This window comes from Zalophus californianus, chromosome 8 (genome assembly GCF_009762305.2).
Source record: "Zalophus californianus isolate mZalCal1 chromosome 8, mZalCal1.pri.v2, whole genome shotgun sequence".
In the NCBI taxonomy this organism is placed as follows: Eukaryota; Metazoa; Chordata; class Mammalia; order Carnivora; family Otariidae; genus Zalophus; species Zalophus californianus.
In genome coordinates this window covers 54,489,204-54,513,278 of record NC_045602.1, presented here as the reverse complement: position 1 = coordinate 54,513,278, position 24,075 = coordinate 54,489,204, and the positions used below count along the sequence as shown (strand labels likewise).

Genomic DNA, 24,075 nt, shown 5'->3' with positions numbered 1-24,075 from the left:
CCATGAGCGATTAGTAATGGCTGCAAGAAATTAGGGGCAGGAAGGGGTGTAAAGCAGATGAGTGGGACAGGAGAGCTGCATTCCAAGTAACAAATTTCATCAGTTCTAACCAGCCATCACCCTCCTCCCCCATTTTTACATCTTTGAAATTGAGATTCATCCTGTAATCTCACCAAGCCAGATTGTATCTTCCAAAAGTGGACACAGTATTTTAAGCCTCACATACTCTTCCAGAACCTAGCCCAGCCCTCATCAAGAAGTGGAATTTATGTCCCCTCCCCTTGAACTGGGGAGGGAGGGGGACTTTGTGACTCCCTCAACAGAGTGTGGCAAAAGTGATGCTAAGTGAGTGATGAAGCTAGGCCATTAAGAAATGATATTGCTTCTACCTGGCCTTCTCTTTTGGGATGCTCATCCTTGGAACCCAGCCACCACTGCTCTGAGGAAGCACATGCCATGTGGAGAGGCCCCTGGTTCTCAGGCCTGGCTGAGGTCCCAGCTGACAACTTGAATGCCACCTTGGAGACAGATCATCAGGCTGCCGGCTGATGCTGCACGGAGCACAGATGCTAAGTTTTGCAATGATTTGTGACCCAGCAACAGACAACTGAAACGGTCCTTTGGTAAGCCAGGCAGCAATCATGACAGTTGTCACCACCAGCACGTGTATACCAAAACTTGCAGAGTAAGTGTCAATTAACTGAAGACAATTGAGCAGCATGTTTCAAAGAAAGGCCGCGTCACCAACATTTTTTATGGTACAAAGGACAATACTGTAAGAAAAACATGGAAAGGCGATTTAGAAGGATCACACTCTGAATCAGGAGAATCTGAGGCATACCATATCAAATTTATTTTATATGTTTCCCTTTATAAGGATGCACAAGGAAAAACATATATCTAAGTTTAAAAGAACATCCAATGAACATTAAAGAAATGCTGAGTCATAAAAAGTGTGTATGAGTTTCAGGGACAGTGTTTTCCGTTCTCAGTGGTTGAAGATCATCTTACAATCGACATCTTAGATTTAATGAAATAGAAGTATTTATTGTTCTTGACTTAAACCTCTCTAATTACACCACCAAATACAAGTTTTCTAAGAGAGACTTTCACAATTTTTATTTTTCTTTGAAAATTGAAAAAAAAAAAAATCCCAGCAGGTACAGGCTTTAAGTTCAATTTAATTATTACTTCCATAATTATGTCCACAGCAAAAAACATCTTGGGGATTTTTTAAAAGGTTACTTTCCTGAATTTAATATTCCAAACTAGTGACTTTCCAAGAACCCACGAAGTCACAGGACTCTTACATATTACAAATGTTTTAGGTGGCTGACTCCTGAGCTGAGGAGTGAGGGAGGGTAGCTTAATGAAAGTGAATGCCTCTGAGCTGAGCAAAAGATCTGGTGAGCATTAAAGAAACAAAGTGAATGAAGAGGTACTTAATTAAGCATTTATAAAGCAAAGATGTGACAATGTTGGCTTTATTACTACTATTATTATTACCTGTTAAATTAACAGAATCAAAGCTTCCACAGACTTCAAAAACAAATTTATTCATAAAATATATGAAAAGATTTGACAAAAAATAAGACTAGAAAACCCCAATAATCTTATACATCTCAACATCACTTACCAGTCAATAACCAAAAGTCTTAATTTGACTATTTTTTAAGTAAAAAGAGGTCATTGTAAATATTCACTTGGTAAGTAATATTTCATTTTATGAGTTGTACAGCTGAAAACAGTTAAGTGTGACCATGCCATTTGGGTATTTTATAAAATAATATTCTTTATAGAAACTTACCGATACTGAAATCTCTCAAAGTTTATTTATGAAGGTTAATTCACAGTACTTTTAGAACTATTTTAAACCAGGTGTTATGGTAAAATATGTAACTCTGGGGATGAAGAGCAAATTTAAAATATGTTTAATTATAGACATGTAACAACTTCTTAGAAATGGAGGGGAGATAAGCAGAGCTGGAGATAGTGGTGTCCCATGCACTGCAGCAAACCAGTTCCAAGTCCGGTCACCAAAACATGCCACTCGGCATTTCACACCCAGAGAGAAGCTAGTCTGGACGTATGCATCCGGGGCCTGTTTTCATCAGTCATATCCAGCTTTGTTCAATGAGGGTCAGAGGATCCCAGTGCATGTTCTAAGTACTAGGAGTGTTCCTCCAGAAGGTTTCAAGTCCTAAGTCTTCAGATCAAATTTTATGGAGTTTTGTAACAATCAGTACTCTTACCATTTGATCAAATGAACTACAGATGCAGAGACCCCTTTTATCTGGACTCCAGTCCAAACTGGAAATGGGCTGGGTAGACAAGGTGACATTCTGCAGAAGGCTGACCGAGCCCGCAACTCCCATCTCTACTCCCTCAGAATCTTTCTTTGACCGCTGAATAGGGTATTCGCTGCAAATTAAGACCAGAGTGGTAAGGAGAGAAATCTTAGCATTCTCCACACTGTGTTTATATACATATAGTCCAGTAACTCTATTTTTACTTCTCTGTTGATTACTGCAACTGATAAATACTTAAAGAATCTTTCTAATGTTGTGTTTTATACAAATAAAGAGACAACAATAAAGAGAATGTATGTGTGTGTGTGTTTCAAATACACACACAAAAAGTTAGCACGTTGGGGTCCATTCATTCAAAAAACAGTTTCTGAATTAACTACATGAGATGTTCTAGGAACTCTCGTGTGCTCCGTAATATTTATAAATTAATTGCATTACTACCAAGGGAGACTGGCAAATGGAAATAAAGCTAAATATCATTTTACTTAAACCAAATCTCTTTTGCTGATATAATACTCCGACAGCAAATCTCCAAACCAATTTGAAGATTAGACTAGATATCTGTTCTGGTAAGGATTAAAGTTCATGTTGAGATAAGCTTCAAATTTCTAATTACATACAAGACCCCACTTTATACAATCATCAAAAATTCTAGCTGCAGGGTGCCTGGGTGGCTCAGATGGTTAAGCGTCTGCCTTCGGCTCAGGTCATGATCCCAGGGTCCTGGGATCGAGTCCCACATCGGGCTCCCTGCTCAGCGGGAAGCCTGCTTCTCCCTCTCACACTCCCCTTGCTTGTGTTCCCTCTCTCGCTGTCTCTCTGTCAAATAAATAAATAAAAATCTTAAAAAAAAAAATTCTAGCTGCAAAAGTGTTTGCACATCACATGGAATACAACTCCATGTGTGGATTACAAAGAAAACTGAAAGCAGTTCTTCAAGGAAGCAGCCTAAGGAGTTTGGTAACCAGGCAGAATAGCGATGTGCTGCTGCATGGCTTAACTAAGGAGACAGGCGAGCCTAACGGGGAGTGCAGACTGGGCTGGAAGAATCAGGGAAGGATAATGGGCAAGACACTAGGAAAAGAGAAGTTACCAAATAGTCTGTCTACCGGGCATTCTCCCAGAATTCTTAGAACTTTTCCTCTGCTTTTTACTCACAGTCTTGATCTAATGCATTCCCTCTCGGTTTTTTGTCAGCTAGATGCCTAAATATCTTAACACTTTTCAAATGTAGCCCTGTTTATCAACCTCCCTGCTAGCTTCTAAAAGGAGCTAATAAATAGACACGTATTTTGCAAATGTGAAAGTCCCAGCCATGCTGAAGATGTTTTTCTTTTTACATCATTAATCAAACTTTATTCTTGAAATATCTTTCATTTGTGGGCTTGTGTTGTTAGACTTTTTTCCTTGAGTTATGAAGAAAGAAACACCATTCACTCTCAACTTTTATCGGGCCTTTTAAATGAGCAGCTGGCCTCGTACGTGCCACCTTAGGGCACTTGGGATTCTGGGCACAGCTATGGCCGTAGCTCAGCCTGCCCACAGCACACAGAAAGCAAACTCAATGACCAGGCTTTTCTTGGACACCCATCAGGGGCCTCAGCGCTCTTCAGGTTCTTTCATAACAATGGTATCTGAACTTGGGCAAGTAAATTATCAGGATCTAAAATTAAGAATTCCAACCCTTTTCCTATTCTCTAGAGGTAGTGTTCTAATGACCAGATGGTAACATTTCACAAAAGCCTTGGGTCACATTTTTCATATCAAAAACAAAACAAAAAAACAAAAACAAACAACATTAATAAAAAACAAGCAAAAACCATGATCTTCATCTATGAAAAGAACTATTCCTAAGCTACCCTGATAAATGGAAGACAAAACTACAATGACAAATATATTTAATGTGTCAAAAGAAGGTTAATATTTACTAAGTGTAAAATAAGTACATTAATTTTTTAAAAAGCTGACAAAAACAACACTTAGATAATACCATTTAATTTAAAATCGTAGCAAAATGAACTGAGTCAAAGGAGGAAGAAAGACAACAAAGTTCAATCCAATCCTACTTTCCACCCACCAGTAACTTAAAAAGGAGCAATGTTCATAGGCAGAGACTTACTACTTCCAGAGGTGAAGGCTGCCGGCGCCTCCAGCTGTCAGAAAGAGCTCTCGGTTCTGTGGCAGGTGTCGGACCTGCCACACAGTTGATTTATGAGCCTACAGAGGCGAGAGGCACATAACTAGTTTTTACATTTATATGATAAACAAAGACTGCCTTAGAAGAGAAACTCAGTAAAAAAAATTTTTTACTACTATAATTTCAACTGTTATAGAAGTAATTAAAGTATTTCTGGCACATCTCTTTGTAAGGGCTACAGAGATTTATAGGAGTCCATCACAAATTAAGAAAAGCATCATTTTTCTTTATTGCTTTATGAAACAAAGTTCTACTGGATTAAAAAAATGTTATCAGATTAAAAGTCCATATAAGTTTATACTACCATATAAATTATGCAAATAGATTTTACACATTTAAGTATCTCTAGCTTACTCTGAGGGAGAAGAAAAACTCAAAATGCAAAAACATATACTTCATCCTAAGGGGAAAAAAGGATACTGAATTAAAAAAAAAAAAAAACCAGACTATTTTTTACAGGAGTTTCAGGTTCCCAGAAAACTGAGTGGGAACTACTAAAAGTTCCCATATACAGAATGAATTTTAACTTAAAGCCTTATCTTTAATTTATACCATTTGACTTGTCTAATCTTCAAAATAAGGACTACAAGGGCTTATAGATGGTGTTTAAGGTCATAATAAGCCCGGGTCTTTATCAGTCACATTAAACTAAAAGACAAAAATGGCAACTGAGAGGTTAACAGCTTGTTAGCACCTCAACAACAGCTAGTAAATCAGTGTTAATGGTGTAATATTCATTGCAAGGAATTTGAGAGAGAGAGAGAGAGATGGAGAGAGGCGGGGACGGGGGGTGGGGGAAGGAGGGAGGAGAGATGGAAGGAGGGAGGAAAGATTCTGCTTTGCAGAAACAGTGAGACCAACTAAATCTAAATCATTCTTAGACACTTCACATTTCAGTGAGTGATTAGTCTTGGCATTTGACTTAATAGTCTTGTAAAAGGATTACCATTAGCAGATTAAAACCCCCATATCTCAAAATACACCCTTTAAGTGTGTAAGAGTCCTCAGGTGAATGGGTTCAAGCTGTTAAAACCTATTTCAATTTGTTTCCTAGTTTAAACTTCTCTTTTGCTTCTGAAAGCTGATAAAAAAAAAAACACACAAAAAGCAAGGGGGGATATGACCTCTTAAAATAACCTGGATGAGGGGCTCCTGGGTGGCTCAGTTGGTTAAGCATCTGCCTTCAGCTCGGGTCAGGAGCCCAGGGTCCTGGGATAGAGACCCACATCAGGCTCTCTGTTCAGCGGGAGCCTGCTTCTCCCTCTCCCTCTGCCTGCCACTCTGCCTACTTGTGCTCCTCTCTGTCAGATAAATAATAAAATCTTAAAAAATATATACTGGATGAGAAATGTGTTATAATTGCATAAGGGAAAATTTAATAAAGGGCTTTAGGTTGTTGATAGATACTTAACTATATTCTGAAATAATGAAGGCAAACAATACTGCAATTTATAGCTACCTTAAGAATTTAGTTTATCAGGCAGTGACAGCAATTTATATGCAGTAATAATAATAATTAACAGTAACAACAAAGTAAAACAAAATAGGAAGGTTTGAGAAGTACTACTGAATCCACAATGGAGGGAGAGAGAACAAGAGAGTAAATTTTTATTTCCTGAGCAACATATATTTTAATCTTATGGAAACTACAAATCTGTAACTGATCTTTTTTTTTTTTTTAAGATTTTATTTTTTTATTTGACAGAGAGAGAGAGTTAGTGAGAGCAGGAACACAAGCAGGGGGAGTGGGAGAGGGAGAAGCAGGCTTCCCGCCGAGCGGGGAGCCCGATTCAGGGCTTGATGCGGGGCTCGATGCGGGGCTTGATGCGGGGCTTGATGCGGGGCTTGATCCCAGGACCCTGGGACTATGACCTGAGCTGAAGGCAGACGCTTAACAACTGAGCCACCCAGATGCCCCTGTAACTGATCTTTACTTTCACATTCAAGGAAGTCAGAGTCACATTCCCAGCCCATCTCTGGCCAACGACAGGGTGTTTCAGTTTAATCTTATGCAGTACCCTTACTCCAGGCTTCATCATCTTGTTTTTTTTTCTCTTTTTAACCAGTATTTTCCCTATGCTCTGCTTTCTTCATCTATTTTTGATGTTGTAATACTGTATGTTTCCTTCTAAGCCACCTCAAATACTTTTGGAACAAGGTAAAGTATGTATATATGTGTAAATGACTAATTTTTTTGAACCTACTATGTGCCCATGATTGAAGCTTTAAATAATTTCACTTAATATAGCAAACCAGAATATAAAATAAAGTGTGATGAAATGACATAAGATATATATGTTGATATGTTTTGAAAAGTATATAATTAGATATTAACACAAATATATTTATTAGAAAACACTAGGCTAGGTTTTGTTGATCCAATTCTTAGCATTAGCTAGTTGTCTTGTGATTGTTCCTAAACTACAAAATAAGATTCCTAGCCAACTGAGGCCTTTATTATAATCAATAAATCTAAAAATGATAAACTATGGAAAAGTACTCTCTGCACAGAAAAACTTGTCGTGTTCCCACAAGAACATACTAAAAATAGCTCCCTTCATATAAAGACCTGGAAGGAACCTTGGTGACTAATTCTATTTATTAGTCTAAAACAAGCTATGAACATTCCTCTTCATAGAAAGACATTTCCCTCATATTTACCTTTTCTGAAACAGAAGCAAAACCTTTCGTTGGATGCTGTGTTCTCATATCAAAAACATGAAACTTTCCTTCCAGTGATGTAGCTACCAACTTATTCATACTTATGTCTTTTCTGTCAAACTCCAAGCTACATACCTGAAATAGAAAATATTTATTATTGATGGCCTAATGATTACTATTCAGGAGGTTCTTTTAAACTAAGTAAAACAACTTTAAAATTATCAGCTCATGTGAAAGCAATTAATTAATCATTTTATGTTTTGAGAATTAATACATCAAATACTTTTAACTGAAAAAATTTCTTCTTGGTTCACAGGATCAACAAAACCATCTTGAGTTCCCCTGTCTGGCAGATTAATTTGGAAAGCCATATAATTTTTTACTGTTATTACATAATTATTTTATATAGTACAATCAAAGCTGATTTTAGAAAACAGGAAGGAACCACATTCTTCACTAAAGGTATACAACTCAGGACCCAAAAATCTGAAAGTACTTGGGGAGGCTATTACTATTTCAAGCTTTCTAATATTAGCAGAAAAAAAAGGCCTCTTACTAGCTCATTTTAATATCACACTGCATAGCCCACAGGGGTCCACAGATAGGCCACAGGGGCTGGTGACTCACCAGGGATTGTCATACCACATCTAAATATGTGTTCACTTTCTGAAGAGAGGATCCATGATTTTCATTAAGTTCCCAAAGGGCGGCACAGCCCCAAGAGTTAGAAACCATTGGCAGAAGGGCTGTACAAGATGAGTCATTAGAGGCGCTCTCCTTTTGAAGTAGTTCAGAGGTGGATAAAAACATGCTCAAACTATAAAGAACCCAAATGTACATTACCCCATTTTTTATGTTTGTCTCCCACCGCAATGACATATTTCTGAGATCAAACAGTTTGATATCTCCATTGTCATAGCCAGCACAAACAACACGTTCCTCTTGATTATAAGCATTTCCTGGAAATCAAGATACATTGCAGATCTTTTAAATGCTCATTTGAAGGCTGCTAAAATAATGTTATAAAACTACACATACAACTCGTACCAAATCACACCAAAAAAAAAAAAAAAAAAACCCCACACTAGGCAGAATCTCGTTTTGCTAATCCTGACAGGACATCAAGATTATTAAATTGGTTATCTAATATTGTTTTTTAAAGAAAAAGTTCATTTGCTGAGATTCTCTACTGAAGGGGTAAGTGAAAGTGTTCACTGGAGTCTAAGTTCAAAGCAAATGTTCTTTCTCTACCATATCCACAGACTAACAAGTCAATTACAGTTCAAACATAGCAGGTTTGGTAGAATAAATACAGCTATGCTTCAGTTGCTTTCTTTGGCAGTAACTACATTTGAATGTGAATAGAAACTACTTTAAAACTCATTATTTTGCAAAATGTTGTCTGGTGTTATCTCATCTTTGCAAGGAAATTTGAAATAAGTTGTAACACACCATGATATATTTTTAGTTGTATGAATGATCGCACCTGCAGTAAGTTTATAATCTATAGTTCGCCTCATCCTCCTTGGATCCGAGGATGTTTTCTGGAGTACCTCTGGCACTCATCTCTCCCGATTACACAGCACTAATCTGATCTTCTTAAAGCTCCGGTCACATCTCATCCTCACAAAAACCTCCAAAGGTTTGGACAGCCTCCACACTATCTAAACACTTCTGACCTCTTTAAGGCTACCCCTACCACTATTTGCTTCAACATACCTTCTTAGGCACATTTCAGGCTACTCCTTATACTTGACATTTCCTCCCAATTTCAGTGGTTCAAATCCTATATATACTTGGTCTGAGGTCAAAATATTCTTCCTCCATAGCCATTTCTCCCTCAAGATTCCTTCTATATTCATCCACACCTCTTATGACCTTTTATCACTCCTACCCTGTACTATAATTAATATAGATATCATGCCCTCTTTACTAAACTATAAGCTTCTTGAGGCGAGACTAGGAATCTCTCTCACCTTTGCATGTCCACAGTATTCTGGACATACTTGACATTCATAGAAGAGTCAAATCAATGGATTGGTTTTCAAACTCAATGTCCCAAATTTAAAACTGAACTTATGTCCCTTAGATCAAAGATGAAAGGCATTAATGGACCCACAGGTAATTACTTTTTAATTATTATATCAAATTTTAGATGATGATTCTAAATACAAATCCTGAAATTTCTCCCCAAACTGTACGTGTGCTTAGTTTATATATTATTGCTCATAACATACAAACTCAGTAATTCCCATACAAGAACTTGTTTTTTTAAATTGGAAACCTAAAACTTTCCTCTGATTAAATAATAGTGCAATTTTCAAATAACATATGAAAGTTAAACAGTTCACATGTACTGTTAAATCACACTTTTAATGTCTGTTTTCTACACAGGATTATACTAAGAAAAAGAAGAAAGAACATACAAGTTTCAAACTAAGTATGACCCATATCCTTTAGTAGCAAAAATTATTTTAATTATGGCTTTCAGTAAGAGATACTAGGGCATACATCAGTTAGTCCTATAAGGTCAATATTCATTTTAAGTATAGTAACAGAAGAACAAAGTTATCAAATTATAACAAATAATTCTGTAATGGCATAACTATGTTCTAGAAAATAAACATCCTCTGTGTAGCATATAATGTAAGATTTGTGCGGTCACATTTGAGCATTTGAAACTCTGCTTAGCTCCATTAATGGCATTTGGCTCTAAACTAGGTCAACATTATCTAGTTAAACAGAAGTATGTAATAGTAGCAAATATTTTTGAGCACTTAATAATTTAAGCACAATTCTAAGCACTTTACATGTATTAATTCATTGAATCCTCATAATGCTATTAGGTAAATTCTATTATTAGTTCCACTTTATAAATGAAGAAACTAAGGAACAGAGAAGCTTGGTAAATTGCCCACTTCACTCAGCCAAGAAATAACAAAGGGAGGATTCAAACCTAGGCCCTGGAGGCTGACATTAACCACCATCTCTATTGGCCTCAATAAACTATAATAATCCACAAAACGGTGTAATGAGACTATCGGGAATTTCTTAAAGCACTGTGCTTTTTACCATCTGATACCTCAAATGCAAGGTTCTTCAATAATTTACCAAATGCCACAGTCCAACAGTCTCTCTTGTTTTCTCCTTGTACAGGTTCCATATTAGCAACAGGATCGTCTTTTTGTCTTGGGTCCCACACCTTCACAGTTCCTGTTGTGCATACAAGCGAGTTGGCAAAATTCAATAGTGATTGATGACATTTATTTTCTGCATTCTCTTCCTATGACTTCCTGTGTATATGGCCATATTATAGATAACATAACACTTGAAAAAAAATATTCATATATTTCTGACTTCTACTTGGGCAAGTTGTATTTAATATCAGAGATATAACCCATATGTTACTGTCGGACTTGATTTCCAACTTAATAGATACACAGAAAAGCCAACAACTGTTCTGAAGTTATCAACAAGGTATGACTGACAAGGGAAACACAAATGTTACTAATTCAGATCATGTCTTTCTTTGAGCCTAAACCTAATGTACTATTTATTTAGAATAATATCAGTGTCATTTTAATTTTTTTCCATACTACCCATATAATCATTGCCATTTTTCTTCTACAGATGAACAAATTCTAATTTTTACATTTATGATTTCTTATATGGGGTTTTAGAATACTATCTCACATACAATTAAGTTTAATTTCCCTGTGGCAATAGAGATGAGGGAAATATTAAATAAAATTAACACATATTTCTTCTCAATGCTTCTCCTTTTAATGCAAATTGCAGGACTACTAACTAAACTCATCACTGCCTATGAGAAATACAAATGCATTTAATAAAATGGCTAAAAGGCAAGTACTTAAGAGAGAACAGGAAAAGGGCAAAAAATCCTTAAAAGAGATAATAAACTCAGGAAAAGGGGAGATATCCCACTAGATTATCTCCAAGGATAAAATAAAGTCAGTCATTAAAAAGGCCACTTTAAGGAGAAAAGAAATTCTCACAAATGTGAACCCTCTAGAGGGTTCATACAAATTGATAAGATTCATATGAAATTTGCAATAGTTAAATGAGCAAAGAACATAAACAGACAATTCACAAAGCAAAACTAACTGATAAATACAGAAAGAAGTTAAGACAAATTGGAATGGACTACTATTTTTATCTATAAATTTAGAGGAAAAAAGGAAAATCAATGCTGGTAGGGTAGACTGGAAATCCACCTCATCTACTGTAGCTCAGAATGTACATGGGTACTTTGGAAAGTCTGACAATAAATTTTAAAAATCACAAAATATGCTTATTCTAAAAAGTTATATACATGATGATACTCATTCCTTCATTATTTTAAAGTCACTCTCCCAAAACAATAAACAAAAGCTTAAAGCAAACTGAATGCTTAACAAAGACATGGTTAAGGACACCTGTGATACATCCATAGCATATAATATTACATAGTCATTAGAATGGTAATGATGGAAACAGCAACATTTGCATATGACAAAACACAAAATAAAAAAAGACAAAAATCATATCCACACTGACAACTATACAAAATTGTATATAAGACTGGAAAGGAAAACAAAGCTAAGGGTTATGCTACTGTGGTAGATTGAATGCTATTTTTCCTCCCATTTTTCATAGTGCTTTAATGATTAAAAGGAATAACTGATTTCTAAAACACAGACACTTGAATAACTGTTAGAGAAATATATCTCACTTTTCTTTTACAACAATTTCCTCATGGTCTTGAGCAGCCATTAAAAACTAGCCAAAAAAAGAAGATAGCAGGAGAGGAAGAATGAAGGGGGGAAATCGGAGGGGGAGACGAACCATGAGAGACGATGGACTCTGAGAAACAAACTGAGGGTTCTAGAGGGGAGGGGGGCGGGGGGATGGGTTAGCCTGGTGATGGGTATTAAAGAGGGCACGTTCTGCGTGGAGCACTGGGTGTTATACGCAAACAATGAATCATGGAACACTACATCAAAAACTAATGATGTATGGTGATTAACATAACATAAAAAAAAAAAAAAGTAGCCAAACCCACTAAGGTACCAAATTTTTTATGTACCCATCACGAAGCAACAAATTCTGACTCCTTTTACGGTCATGCAGACCATCTTTGAACACCAATAGACCTGTCCCTTGTTAGTCACCACAGGGTAGAAAAGTAGTGTTGGTGCCCTTGGATCTTTCTACAATGCTCAGTGGAAGGATCACAGAACTTCAACGTTCAACCAGCTATCAACACGACAATTTTCACAAGTACTAATTCTGCTTTTTAAAAAAAGAAGGTGAGGGGTGCCTGGGTGGCAGAGTCAGTTAAGCATCTGAGTCTTGATTTCGGCTCAGGTCATGATCTCAGAGTCATGAGACTGAACCCTGTGTTGGGCTCTGCACTGGGCATGGAGCCTGCTTAAGATTCTCCCTCTCTTGGGGTGCCTGGGTGGCTCAGTCAGTTAAATGTCTGCCTTCAGCTCAGGTCATGATCCCAGGGTCCTGGGATTGAGTCCCATAGCGGGCTTCTTGCTCAGCAGGGAGCCTGCTTCTCCCTCTGCCTGCCGCTCCCCCTGCTTGTGCTCTCTCTCTCTCTGACAAATAAATAAATCTTAAAAAAAAAAAAGATTCTCCCTCTCTTTCCCTCTGTCCCTCCCCCGCCAAAATGTGAAAAGCTGCCACCCACCTTATATTGTCAGCTGCCTCAAAAACCTGTAAAGAAATTTTAAATCTTTCAAAGTTCATAAGAAACTATGGTTGTTAGTAGTTGAACTAGCTCAAAGCTAAAATAGTAAGTGCTATGTCTCTATCTCAAAACACCCAAAAGTCTGAGGCAATTGAGGGATATGCAATTAAACTTGCCTATTAAAAAAGTACAGTTAGATTTAGGGAGTCGTGGCTGATGAAGAAGATTTCCATAACAGAAGATATATTGTTGCACAAAGATATATCTAAAGAAAAAAATTTTCTGAAATACATAGAATACTTTAACTTACCATCTCGGCTGCCAGTCACAATTTCCGGTGCACCTTCCCCAATTCCCAGTCCACCTACACCATCTATGGTATTTATAATTTCTTTATGGCCCTTTACGGAATATACTGGGATCTCTGGAGATTCCAAATTCCTAGGCAAAAGAACACAGCTTCCTACTTACTCCATGGTCCCAAACATTTAGTTCACTACTGAAATTTAAGAATGCATACCATATTTAGATTTTTGTTTAAAAATAAGGGTTTTGCTATGAAGGTAATTTATACATCTACTTCCAATATTTTCTCTCCACTTTAGCTTCTTTCGAGCCCTCAATAAGAACTGTCATCATTCAACTTGGAACTCTATGTCCTGAGCCCACTTAGTAATTCTCAGAGATAATCTAGGACCTCTGCACATGACTTACCAGGCAAGCTTAATAATAAATGCAGATTCCTGGGCTCCTCCCGACATGTAATGGATACTCCAAATCTGCTGACCCTTTGGTTCCCTGAAATCTAATAATCACTACTTTAAACACAGAGTAAATTCAAAGTAATTCAGAATGTTTTTCCAAAATAGGCCTTGGTAGTCTGATCTTGAGATCTTTTGGAAGGATAAAATATGAGTAGTGTTTACTTTGTATACATTTCTTCCTTTACAATGTATTATTTTCTCACTAAATTCCATACTAGTTTCCTCTCGTTACATATTTTTCAGTGTATCATCATGCTGGTCACAACAAAGGTAAGTTTGTCTAAATCTAGGTTAGTTAAGAGAAAGGAATGCAGGAAAGTACCCGCTACTATGAGTGTCTGAGTCTACCCAAGATGGCAGGGGGATGAATGGCTCAAATAGGTTATGTTAATATACCCCTTATCCTGCCTCCCTTTTTTCTAATAGAGCTTCTAAACCACATTTCTCTTTAACAGGTCAGTTTTCGATAACCTGAACTTTAAAAAAAAAAAATTAATGTAGCTATTCATGAAATGTAATCCCAACTTATTACTAGGCCAAGATTTATTAGTAAAATCTAAACAGGGCTGAGATTCTATTTAAAAGAACTTTTTTACTGCTTTTACAGACTTTAAAACACTGCTTTTTGTAACATGAAACTGTAAGACTTAACAATGATAGTCAGTGATACCTGTAACTATACTAGGAAACTCCATTAGAAAGACAGTCAACAGTTGTATTTTTTGCATATTCTTATACTGAAATATGTTATTTTTAAAAATAACAATCAGACTGGTCTCTCCCGATTTCTTTTAAAGTATATGACATAGCACGTAAGAACTGATGTACTCTAATAGATGCGAACTTAAGTATTAAGCAGTTAAAGCAAAGGGAAGTTAAAATAGCTTCATTCTGTTTTATATTGTGATTCTAAGATAAATATGTCAGAGTAATTCAATTACAAAGCAGCAGATTCTAAGTGAGAATCAAGAAAGGTCACCTTAGAAAACATGAGACAGAGAAGATAGTTTCTTTCTAGAACATTACTATATATACTTTAAATAGTTAAAATAAGAGATATTCTTGAAAAGTAATTAAGGAGAAATATCAGTCCCTGCAATTTAATTTAAATACGAGGAAATAACTCTAGGTAGAACATGAAAATTACAAACATTTGGCATAATTATGGTTTTGTTCATTAATAACAGGTTTATATTGATTTGCTCAACAGATGTGTTCCTAAAAAGTTGTGCTTAGATGTTAGCTCAAGTATTAAAAAAATTTTTTTAATGAATTGAGTTTTACATTAAAAAATTAAAACAAATAAAAATTCAGTGTATCATTCTGTAATGCCAGTTGTCTTGATATGTTAACAATATTGAACTTTTCTGTGTTACACATGTGTGGGGAAGAGCCGTTTATGTACACTTATAAAATATTAAATGCTAGCACCAAACAGCAGGTATGGAAATAAATATTGGTAACATTATTCAAAATATCTAAAGAAAAACAGTATTTTTAAAGGGATTTTGAATATGAAATCTAGAAATGTGTATTAAAAGACAATTCTTGCATTTTTATAAATAGTTAAAATTGAACAAGAAACATTTTAAAATTAGAATTCTCCCTTTCAGAGGAAGAGCAACACGACTATCAAAGAAATGGCCTACCTCATGTCTTAATATTGATTAAATAATCTTACCATATATGAAGGTTTCCAGCAAAATCTCCAGTAGCTAAATATCTCTGCTGTAAAGATGCTGCACCAAATGTTCCACATTTAATGGGTTTGGCCTTTTCAATCTTGACAGAAGGGAGGGAGAGAGGATACATTATTTATATAAGCAGCTATTTATAATTCATGATATTTATGGCTCTATTATGGGACTTAAATAAGACACATAAATAAAAAGCAATTAAAACATTTTCTGATCAAAATTATCATGCATTTCCTCTAGTCACTTTCCTATAGTTTAGAAGTATGTAACTGTCAAAGAGAATGAGTTTTAATTTTGCCTTTCCTCTCCTCTCACTAATGAGACATTCAAATGCTGACAAGTATACCATCTCCATTGGTTTGCAAATATGAAAATTTCAGCATTTAATGTGCTATTCTTAAGATCCTCAGTAGAAATGAGAACATAATGAAGATATTATTCTTTCCAGATGGCTACAGGAACAAAAATGTTTATGTGTCTCTTATAGTTTTCTCTGCAGAACCCTATAAACTGAGAATGTTTATGTCACTATTCTCTCTGGGACCTTATCAATGCAGAGAGATTTGTATACATGTGAGTACCAAAGGCACTGCTATTGGTATGGATTAGCCAATATTTTGACGTTTAAAAAGCAACTGCTCCCCGTATTGCATATGATCACATTAGTAAAACAACCACACACCGATGTACTATTTAAGTAATGTGGCTTATGGAAACTATGTATAGATCATATCACCAAAAGGGTCCTTAGAAATGGTATCATATAATAACCCTCCTGCCACAGGCAAAGAGCTTCAAGCATACAGCTTTACATATTTGCCCAACTCAGGCATTTAGCATTTTTTTTTTAATGAGTTCCTACTAAATGCAAATCAACGAACTAGGCAGAATAGGATACAAACATGAAGGAGACTGGCCATGCCCTCAAGGAGTTTACAGTCAAAATATCAGTTCCTCTCTGACTCCTCCCACATATGCCCATGCATTATGCTACTCTCATCTACTCCCACACCTCTGTGGGGCCTCCACCAATCTCTTTTTACTTCCTGATGCTTCCCGTTTCTCTGCTGCCCCCGCCCACCCTGACCCCACCTGCCCAGGCTACTGAAGTCCCTCCTGGAGTCGGCTACTGCCTTAAACCCTGGGAACTCTGGGCAACATGGAACCAGATGAGGCTGCTACCTGAAGCCTGCTGACACCATACTCTGGCCCTATATCCTCCCATTTACTGTTGGCCTCAACAGGGCAAAACTATTCCTCTTTTTTTTATTATTTATCTGACAGAGATAGCGAGAGCAGGAACACAAGCAGGGGGAGTGAGAGAGGGAGAAGCAGGCCCCCCAGCCAATCAGGGAGCCCGAAGCGGGACTGGATCCCAGGACCCCGGGATCATGACCCGAGCGGAAGGCAGACGCCCAACGACTGAGCCACCCAGGCGCCCGAAACTATTACTCTTATTTAATCTCTTATAAACTGTAAATTTTGTGTGTACAAAAGTAATACGTGTTCCCTATAAAAATTCAAACAAAAAACTGAACATCGAAAAGTGAGTTTCCCTTTGATGCTCCCCAGTAGTAATCCCCATCCTTCTAGACCTTTTCCTACACATTTACAAGCATACATAGGTTTGCTTTAATATAAGGAAGACCATAATATATTTTCATTTTTTTTTTGACATAACAATATTCTGGATATACTTTTTTCTCTTTTTTCTCTCCACAGAGCTCTCCAGTTTCTAGGAGATTTCTTCTTATAACCTCTCAGTTCCTGAGCCAATCTTCATCCCTCCTACTGGTTCATATAATTTAAAAAATAATTTCCCTGACACTTCCAATGTTTGACTGGGCACTTCCATATACAGTATACATAGCAATTTTCAAAGAAAAAGAAAATAAAATTCACTTAACACAAATGGTAATAAACTTTTCTTTCATGACTCAAAAGATATTATATTGTACAGGGCTTTGGAAACTCCCAGCCTGTTGAGCTTTCTCAGTGTTTGGGATCTGGAAAAATTAGCAGTTACTATGTAATCAGGTCTATAGGAAAGCATTCACAGCCTCCTTGGAATTGCCCAGTAATCAAAAGCAGTCATCGATAATAACATGGTCATAAAAGACCACATTGATGAGAAGCACAAAATCACGGAATCATTATTTTTCTTTGTAATGCATATTGTGGTCCAAGAATATCAGTTATTCAGAAAACTGATATTCATTATTTCAGGTATTTTTCCAACTTTATAAAAGAGTTATAACACAGCAACACCAAGAATCAAAATTTTGTCAATTTAACGAAATAGTTTCCAACAACAGATCACTTATGTGCTCCCCACCCTCCACTTCCCCCAAATAAAAGTAACTGAAATAATGTATCAATAGTGGTATAGCCCTTAATCACTATTAGGGCACAGTTTCTATGGTTAAAGTAATTCAGAGTTCCAACTTAATGAAATAGACACCAACTCCTTCCTCCATTGGTCTCACACTGGGCCTGGGTGTGCCAAGCAAGAAGTCACCAGTCATAGCTCCCACAGTCGGAGGCACAGAGTGAAGATGGGCCTCTTGAGTAAACAGCAGGATGGACAGGAAATGGTTCCAAGGACTCAGGGGATTAACTGTGGGGAGGTTGCATCATGTATTGATTTAACTTGCCAGGAAAATTCTTGTCAGAGGCCTGGGAAAAACGGTCTCCCGTTTTCTCCTCTTCTACCACCTAAAACACTTTGCTTCCCACAATTCCACTATACCCTGGGTCTCTGATGGGGTATCTCTTCTTCCTAAGCCACAGAAGAGTTTTACCGTAAAAGCTAACCTCTACTTTTCAGTCCCTATAGTACACACATAGTTCTTTGAAGATTTTACTGCTGGTAATAAAAACTTTGGAAGCAAAAACTTTCCCCCCATGTGATTTCTTTATCTAACTTTCACCTTTTAACCCTTTGGAGCAGAGAATCTCAAACTATGCTCCTGGAACACACTGATATTCAGGTACCAACATAAATTTACACACACACACAAACACACACACAAAGCTTAAAACAGCTAATGGATATGTTTTTCTCAAACTTAAGTGTTTTTTTGGATATTTTTTTAGCTTGCCTGTTAGAAAATATTAACAAATGTACACCAGTAAGAAAATCTGGAAATGAAGATTTAAAAATTTATGTATGGTTACTTCATGTAATATAAAGACCATGGTATGATAATATAGCCAGATTTTTCTACTGGAAAACCACTTCTTTGTGAAGAATTGGAACTGACTATTCCAATGTTTTATGGAGTTCCAAAAACAGCACCACAATGTTCAGACATTCTGGCACCTGAACACATCTGAGAATCCCTACTTTAAAAGGAAAGAAACCAAACTGAGAACCACTTTTTACAACAGAACCTATACTAGGTATTTCCACATTTGTCATTGCACAATTCTGAAAGTCAGTCTTTATTGAAATATAATGGAATGAAATAAAATGCATCTACATTTAGAGGCACAGACTCGCAGGAGTGGCACCAACGCCCATGGTAGACAAAATGTACAAAGCTCTTTGGAATCTTGCCTTGATTCTCTGAACTTACTTCCTGCTTCTCTCCTCTCTACTACACTCCAGCCACACCTGCAGCTTTCTTTTTTGCTCTTCAGACACAACAGTCATTTCTACCTCAGGACATTTGCATTTACTATTACCACTGCCTGAACTGCTCTTCCCTCAGATCATCATGTCTTCCTTCTCCTAATTTAAATGTTTAAATGTCAGCTCCTTTAAGAGGCTTTTCCTGCTCCTCCAATCTGAAGTGGAACCCCCAAATCTCTATCACTCACCCTGTTGAAACTTCTTTATTGCACTTACCAATAAAATTATTTTATTTATTCAATTCTCTACTGCCATCCTTTCCAGAATGAGTATCATGAGAATGGGGCCTTGTCCCATCTGTTAAACACCTTGTAGGTGCTCAACATTTGTTAAATCAAAGTATAAATGAGTATCTTAATTATTAACCTCTCATTCCTAGTGCTGGGGAGAAAGAAACCATTGCTGGAGTCCATATTCTCATTTCTCCCACGTTTTCACATGACACACCATATAGTTTCTGGTGTCATTTATATGCAATGATTAAAACAGCATCCATTTATTGAACACATAGATCAGACGTGTTCTAGATGTTCTTCCAGACTAGGACACAACTGCAAGCAAAGTATTTGGCACACTCCTTTCCAGATGAGGAAACAGGTTCAGAGGACTGGGCTTGCTCAAGGTCCCTAGAGCGAGGGAGACTCCAAGCTCTTTATACTAAACTAGGCTGCCCCCAGACCTACATGTAAATCAATTAAATCAAGTTTAGTATGTAGACCCCATTCTATAAACCTGGGAGTCATTAGAAGTACCAAAGAAATGTTCCAACCTTGAAATAGACTGGTGAGGAAAATGGTATAGTCACGAACTGAACCTACTTTCAGATTTGTGTCCTTTGGTTTTTACTTTCATTCATATCTTTCCAAGATGTTAATATACGGTATTTATGCTTCCCTGTTTTTTCTCCTTATACCAAAAAAAAAAAAAAAAAAGAGAGAGAGATTTATAGGTAGTAGTAGTCTGCTGTGCCAAGAGTCAAATTCAACTCAAAATACAAAAACATTAAAAAAATAACTCAAATATAGGGGCATCTCCGTGGCTCAGTCGGTTAAGCGGCTGCCTTCGGCTCAGGTCATGATCCCAGGGTCCTGGGATCGAGCCCCGCATCGGGCTCCCTGCTCAGTGCGAAGTCTGCTTCTCCCTCTCCCTCTGCTGCTCCCCCTCCTCGTACTCTCTTGCTCGCACTCTCTGTCTCTCAAATAAATAAAATCTTAAAAAAAAAAAACTCAAATGTATAAACATCTTATCATCTGCATGACAGTGAGGATTGCAGTTTGCTGAGAAGGGCTGAGCTCTGCTGGCAAATGGACTTATAGAAGCAGGGTGTTTTCTCTAAGATATTCATGGAAATCATAATAGCTTTAAGAAGGGGCACCGGAGTGAAGCCAATTTTTTAGAGTTAATAAAAAGGCTCCCTCCCTCCTTTGGCTAAATATTTTACCTTTGAAAAGAAAGATTTAAAAAATCCAGGGGTTACTTAAATTTTTCTTGCTAGGAAAAAAAAAACTGGCTAAAAAGATTTTACAAAATGTGTTCCACAAAGAAAATTGGTATATATTAATAACTTTTGCTGTATTACACATCATAGATGGTCATTTTTGACCTAGTTGCTGGTTCTCTTTGCTACAATAAGTGAACATGATTAAGGAAGCCCATGATGGATAATTCCCATGAGAACTATTCTTGTTCTATCTGTGGGTGGGTCTAGTACAGCTTGTCAGTATTTCCTCCTCCACATCCTGGCACTACTTTAATTAACATTAAAAGGGTTAGTCAACCAAATGGTAACAAGCAGTGAACTCAGTGACACAGGAGCTAAAAAAGCAGAACTTTATTAGCTTATTATTTTTTACAGTGTAAACGTCCACAACTATGATTCCATTTTTCAGGGCCACCCCTAGTCCTTTGTGCCAATTAGAGAAAAGCTGCTCTTTATAGAATGAGGAAGTCTCACACTTATAAAGTTTGATGAGAAAGAAATAGACTTCAGCTTTCCTTCGAACTCTGCACCCTGCGTGTAATGGAACAAACTACTCAACTGTATATGAAGGCCCTCACTCCCTATCTGTCCTTGGTAACAAGAGAAGGCAGCCATCAATGAAGACCCATTTGCAACCTTCACACATTTTTACCTTGGAATGCATGGGCTTTGGAACACATGACTTGAGGTGGTTCCACAATGAAGAATCAAGGATTTCAATAATTCATCTAGCCCAATGGTAGTCAACACTGGTGCTTGTTAGAATCACCTAGTTGAAGTTTTATTTAAAAATACTGATACCCAAGCCTCACTCTAGTGTAGATGCAAGAGTCCCACTGCATCAGAATTCCTTAAGGTGGGACCAAGGCATGAATATTTTAAAACACACATACACACAACAACAACAGCAGCAGCAGCAGCAGCAGCAGCAGCAGCAACAGAACATACTCAGCTGATCCCGATGCACACACAGTAAGGGTGGCACATCACTGAGCCTGTATCACACCCATAGCCTTTTCCATCGCACCATCTCAGCCACACTCGATCTAAGTTCTTAAAAGTGTTTTTGCATTAGTTTAACCCTCTCTTTAGACAGGAGGCTCTTTAGAAGAAGGGACTCATCTTTCAAGAATCTTTGGTCCTTCTTTCACATAGTATCTTGAAATAGGAGGTAGCCAATAGAGACAAAGGGCACTATTTCACTTTGTGGAACAAGTGTATTCCTGAAATGTACACAAATTATATTTTATTTTTAAAAAGTCCCAAGGGGTAAATGCTCTCTGGTGAAATTTGATGGTATTTGGTATTTGTTCCTAATACTTTACCTATAAGTTTCTGTCTGCTATTCCAATGTCTCCCATTTGTTCAAACCCTGAGGCCAGCTGATTAATGATCAATAAATCAATATTTAAATTTCCCAAGTTACATCCTTTTACAGATATACATTCACTCATTCTTTTAACAAGTAATTTATTGAGTGGCTGAACCTTACAAACCACACTAATGATAGACACTATCCTTACTCTCCAGGAGCTTACAATCTAATTAGAGATAAATGGGACACAATTATGTATTTCTGGAGCAAATAATAATTACCAGTGGAATGCAGTGTAAAGAAGTTTGTGTGGGGATCAGGACAGGATTTCCTAAATCAAATAATCTGAACTAGACCCTAAAATAGCAACAGGTGCCTGTGGGCTAACTGGTGAGCAACAGAAGGCAAGGTGGAAAAGAATAAGCCAAGTTTAGGAACTCTGAGTACCTGGCTGGAAAAGACAAACTGAACAAGAAAACTGGCACTCACAGAAATTTAAAGTGAGATGGGATCTTATATACCTTCCCATCCAAGCTTGCCTGTCCAAACTGTATTCATCCTTTACCTACCAGTTTAATGCCTATCTCGTCCAAGCAGACTCTCGCCATAGTTTTTAATCCCTGGAGCCTTCCCTGTAGTCTATTACAACCCTAAATACTTGATTATGGCTGATCACCCAAAATCAACGCATTTTAAAAACAAGTGTAAGAATGTTAGTTAACATCATTATTCTCTAGGGCACCTGGGTGGCTCAGTCCGTTAAGCGTCTGCCTTCGGCTCAAGCCCCGCATCAGGCTCCCTGCTCAGCTGAGAGCCTGCTTCTCCCTCTCCCTCTGCTGCTCCCCCTGCTTGTGCTCTCTCTCTTTCTCTCCCTGTCAAATAAATAAAATCTTTTTAAAAAATCATTATTCTCTAAGTCATTCCCTAATGATCGTCACAAAACTTGTGAACTTGATCTTGGCACACAAGTTTAAAAAGGGGTAGATCTTTTAAATGACCTACAAACCTTGCAAAGTCCCCCTTCCCAAGATTCCACTGACGCTGTTTCCTCTGGAAACCTCCTCCTCTACTCCTACTTTAGCCTAGTTAGCTTCTACTCATCCCAAATCTGTTTTTACTCTCACAGAACCGTGAGAGTATATTAGGGAATTCATCTCGGTTTGTATTTATGCATCGTCGGTTGATTATTTAACGGATTCTCTCTCCCACTAGAAAATAAACCCCATGAGATCGGAGACATTGTAATTCACATGCCTGGGAATACCAGGCAATCAACTCAATAACTTATTGAAAGAATAAATGGTTAAGGGGCGCCTGGGTGGCTCAGTCCGTTAAGCCTCTGTCTTTGGCTCAGGTGGTGATCCCAGGGTCCTGGGATGGAGCCCCGCAACCGGCTCCCTGCTCCGCTGAGAGCCTGCTTCTCCCTCTGCCTCTACCTCTCTGTTCTCATGAAAAAATAAAGAAAATATTAAAAAATAATAATGGTTAGGTTGTCTCCTCCAATTACAGTGCAGGCATCCCGGTGCCTGCCTTGTCTCTGCTTGTATGAAAGCGCATTTTACTAACAAAGGCCTAATTAAAGCGACTCTCCACAAACAATTGCCCACTGTCTAGAAGAACCTCGAATTTAGACGAAGTCTTAATGTCACTTCCCAGAGCCCTCACGCTGGAACGCAAGGGTGGCTGCAGGAAGGGGCCAGCAAGGAACAGATGAACTGGCCGACAGAGAATTCAGGACTCGAAGCACAGCGTTTTACGTCGGAAGTATTCCTCAGTCTGCGATCACCTTCGCTGGTTCCGCGCAGCTCGAGCTGTGCTTTTGGGGGGACGCTGGACGAAGGCTGGGGCAAAAACAAATGCAAACTCCCCCCACCCCCGAATCCTCACTCGCCCCCTCACCAACGGCAGATCCTGGAACTGGACAGTCTCGCCCGGCACCCACCTCCCGAAGCAGCTTTAGGTCCCCGTGCTGGATCTCGTACATTTGAATGACGCCGGTGCCCCGTGCGAAGTTGCCCATGGTCACAAATTTGGCGCTGCAGGGCACCCACTTACAGTCAAATACCGTGTAGTTGAGGCCCTTTTGGATATGGGCGATGATCTGAGGCTTCTCGAAGGCCGACATGGTCCAGCCGATCTCCCCTCCACCAACCAGCACACCCAAAGCCTGACAAAACACTAACCGGGAAACCAAACTCCAAACATTAACGACCGTTTCCCCCTCCCACTTGCCGTAGTCGTCCCCCGTCGCCCTGGCGAGTGGGATTTAGTTGTCTCAGATAATGCCCGATGCGCTACTGAAGTCACGCCCGACTTTTTT

The 24,075-nt window shown here is 37.9% G+C and overlaps 1 protein-coding gene and 1 long non-coding RNA gene across 3 annotated transcripts in view; one reads left to right on the top strand and one right to left on the bottom strand.

Moving 5' to 3' along the window:
- LOC113937242 overlaps nucleotides 1–11,980 on the top strand; it is a 55,655-nt gene extending 43,675 nt beyond the window's left edge. For both annotated transcript variants that reach the window (XR_003524559.1, XR_003524558.1), the window contains 2 exons: nucleotides 9,562–9,607; nucleotides 10,324–11,980. This is a non-coding gene — a long non-coding RNA (uncharacterized LOC113937242). The remainder of the gene's footprint in view (nucleotides 1–9,561; nucleotides 9,608–10,323) is intronic.
- Nucleotides 1,536–24,002, bottom strand: WDR92 (WD repeat domain 92). Its single transcript, XM_027621212.2, has 8 exons — nucleotides 23,698–24,002; nucleotides 15,311–15,411; nucleotides 13,176–13,306; nucleotides 10,279–10,380; nucleotides 8,011–8,126; nucleotides 7,168–7,302; nucleotides 4,429–4,526; nucleotides 1,536–2,421 (listed from the first exon to the last, which is right to left on the bottom strand). The coding sequence occupies exons 1-8, from the start codon at nucleotides 23,878–23,880 to the stop codon at nucleotides 2,214–2,216; spliced, it is 1,074 nt and encodes a 357-aa protein (XP_027477013.1). The 5' UTR covers nucleotides 23,881–24,002; the 3' UTR covers nucleotides 1,536–2,213.
- Nucleotides 24,003–24,075: the final 73 nt, after the last annotated feature.

Coding starts and splice junctions, on each gene's coding strand:
- WDR92 (XM_027621212.2), bottom strand. CDS start 23,880: ATGTCGGCCTTCGAGAAGCCTCAGATCATCGCCCATATCCAAAAGGGC. Junction 13,307..15,310: donor GCTGGAAACCTTCATATATG/GTAAGATTATTT, acceptor TCTTTTGCCTAG/GAATTTGGAATCTCCAGAGA. Junction 7,303..8,010: donor AGACAAACATAAAAAATGGG/GTAATGTACATT, acceptor TTTCTATTTCAG/GTATGTAGCTTGGAGTTTGA.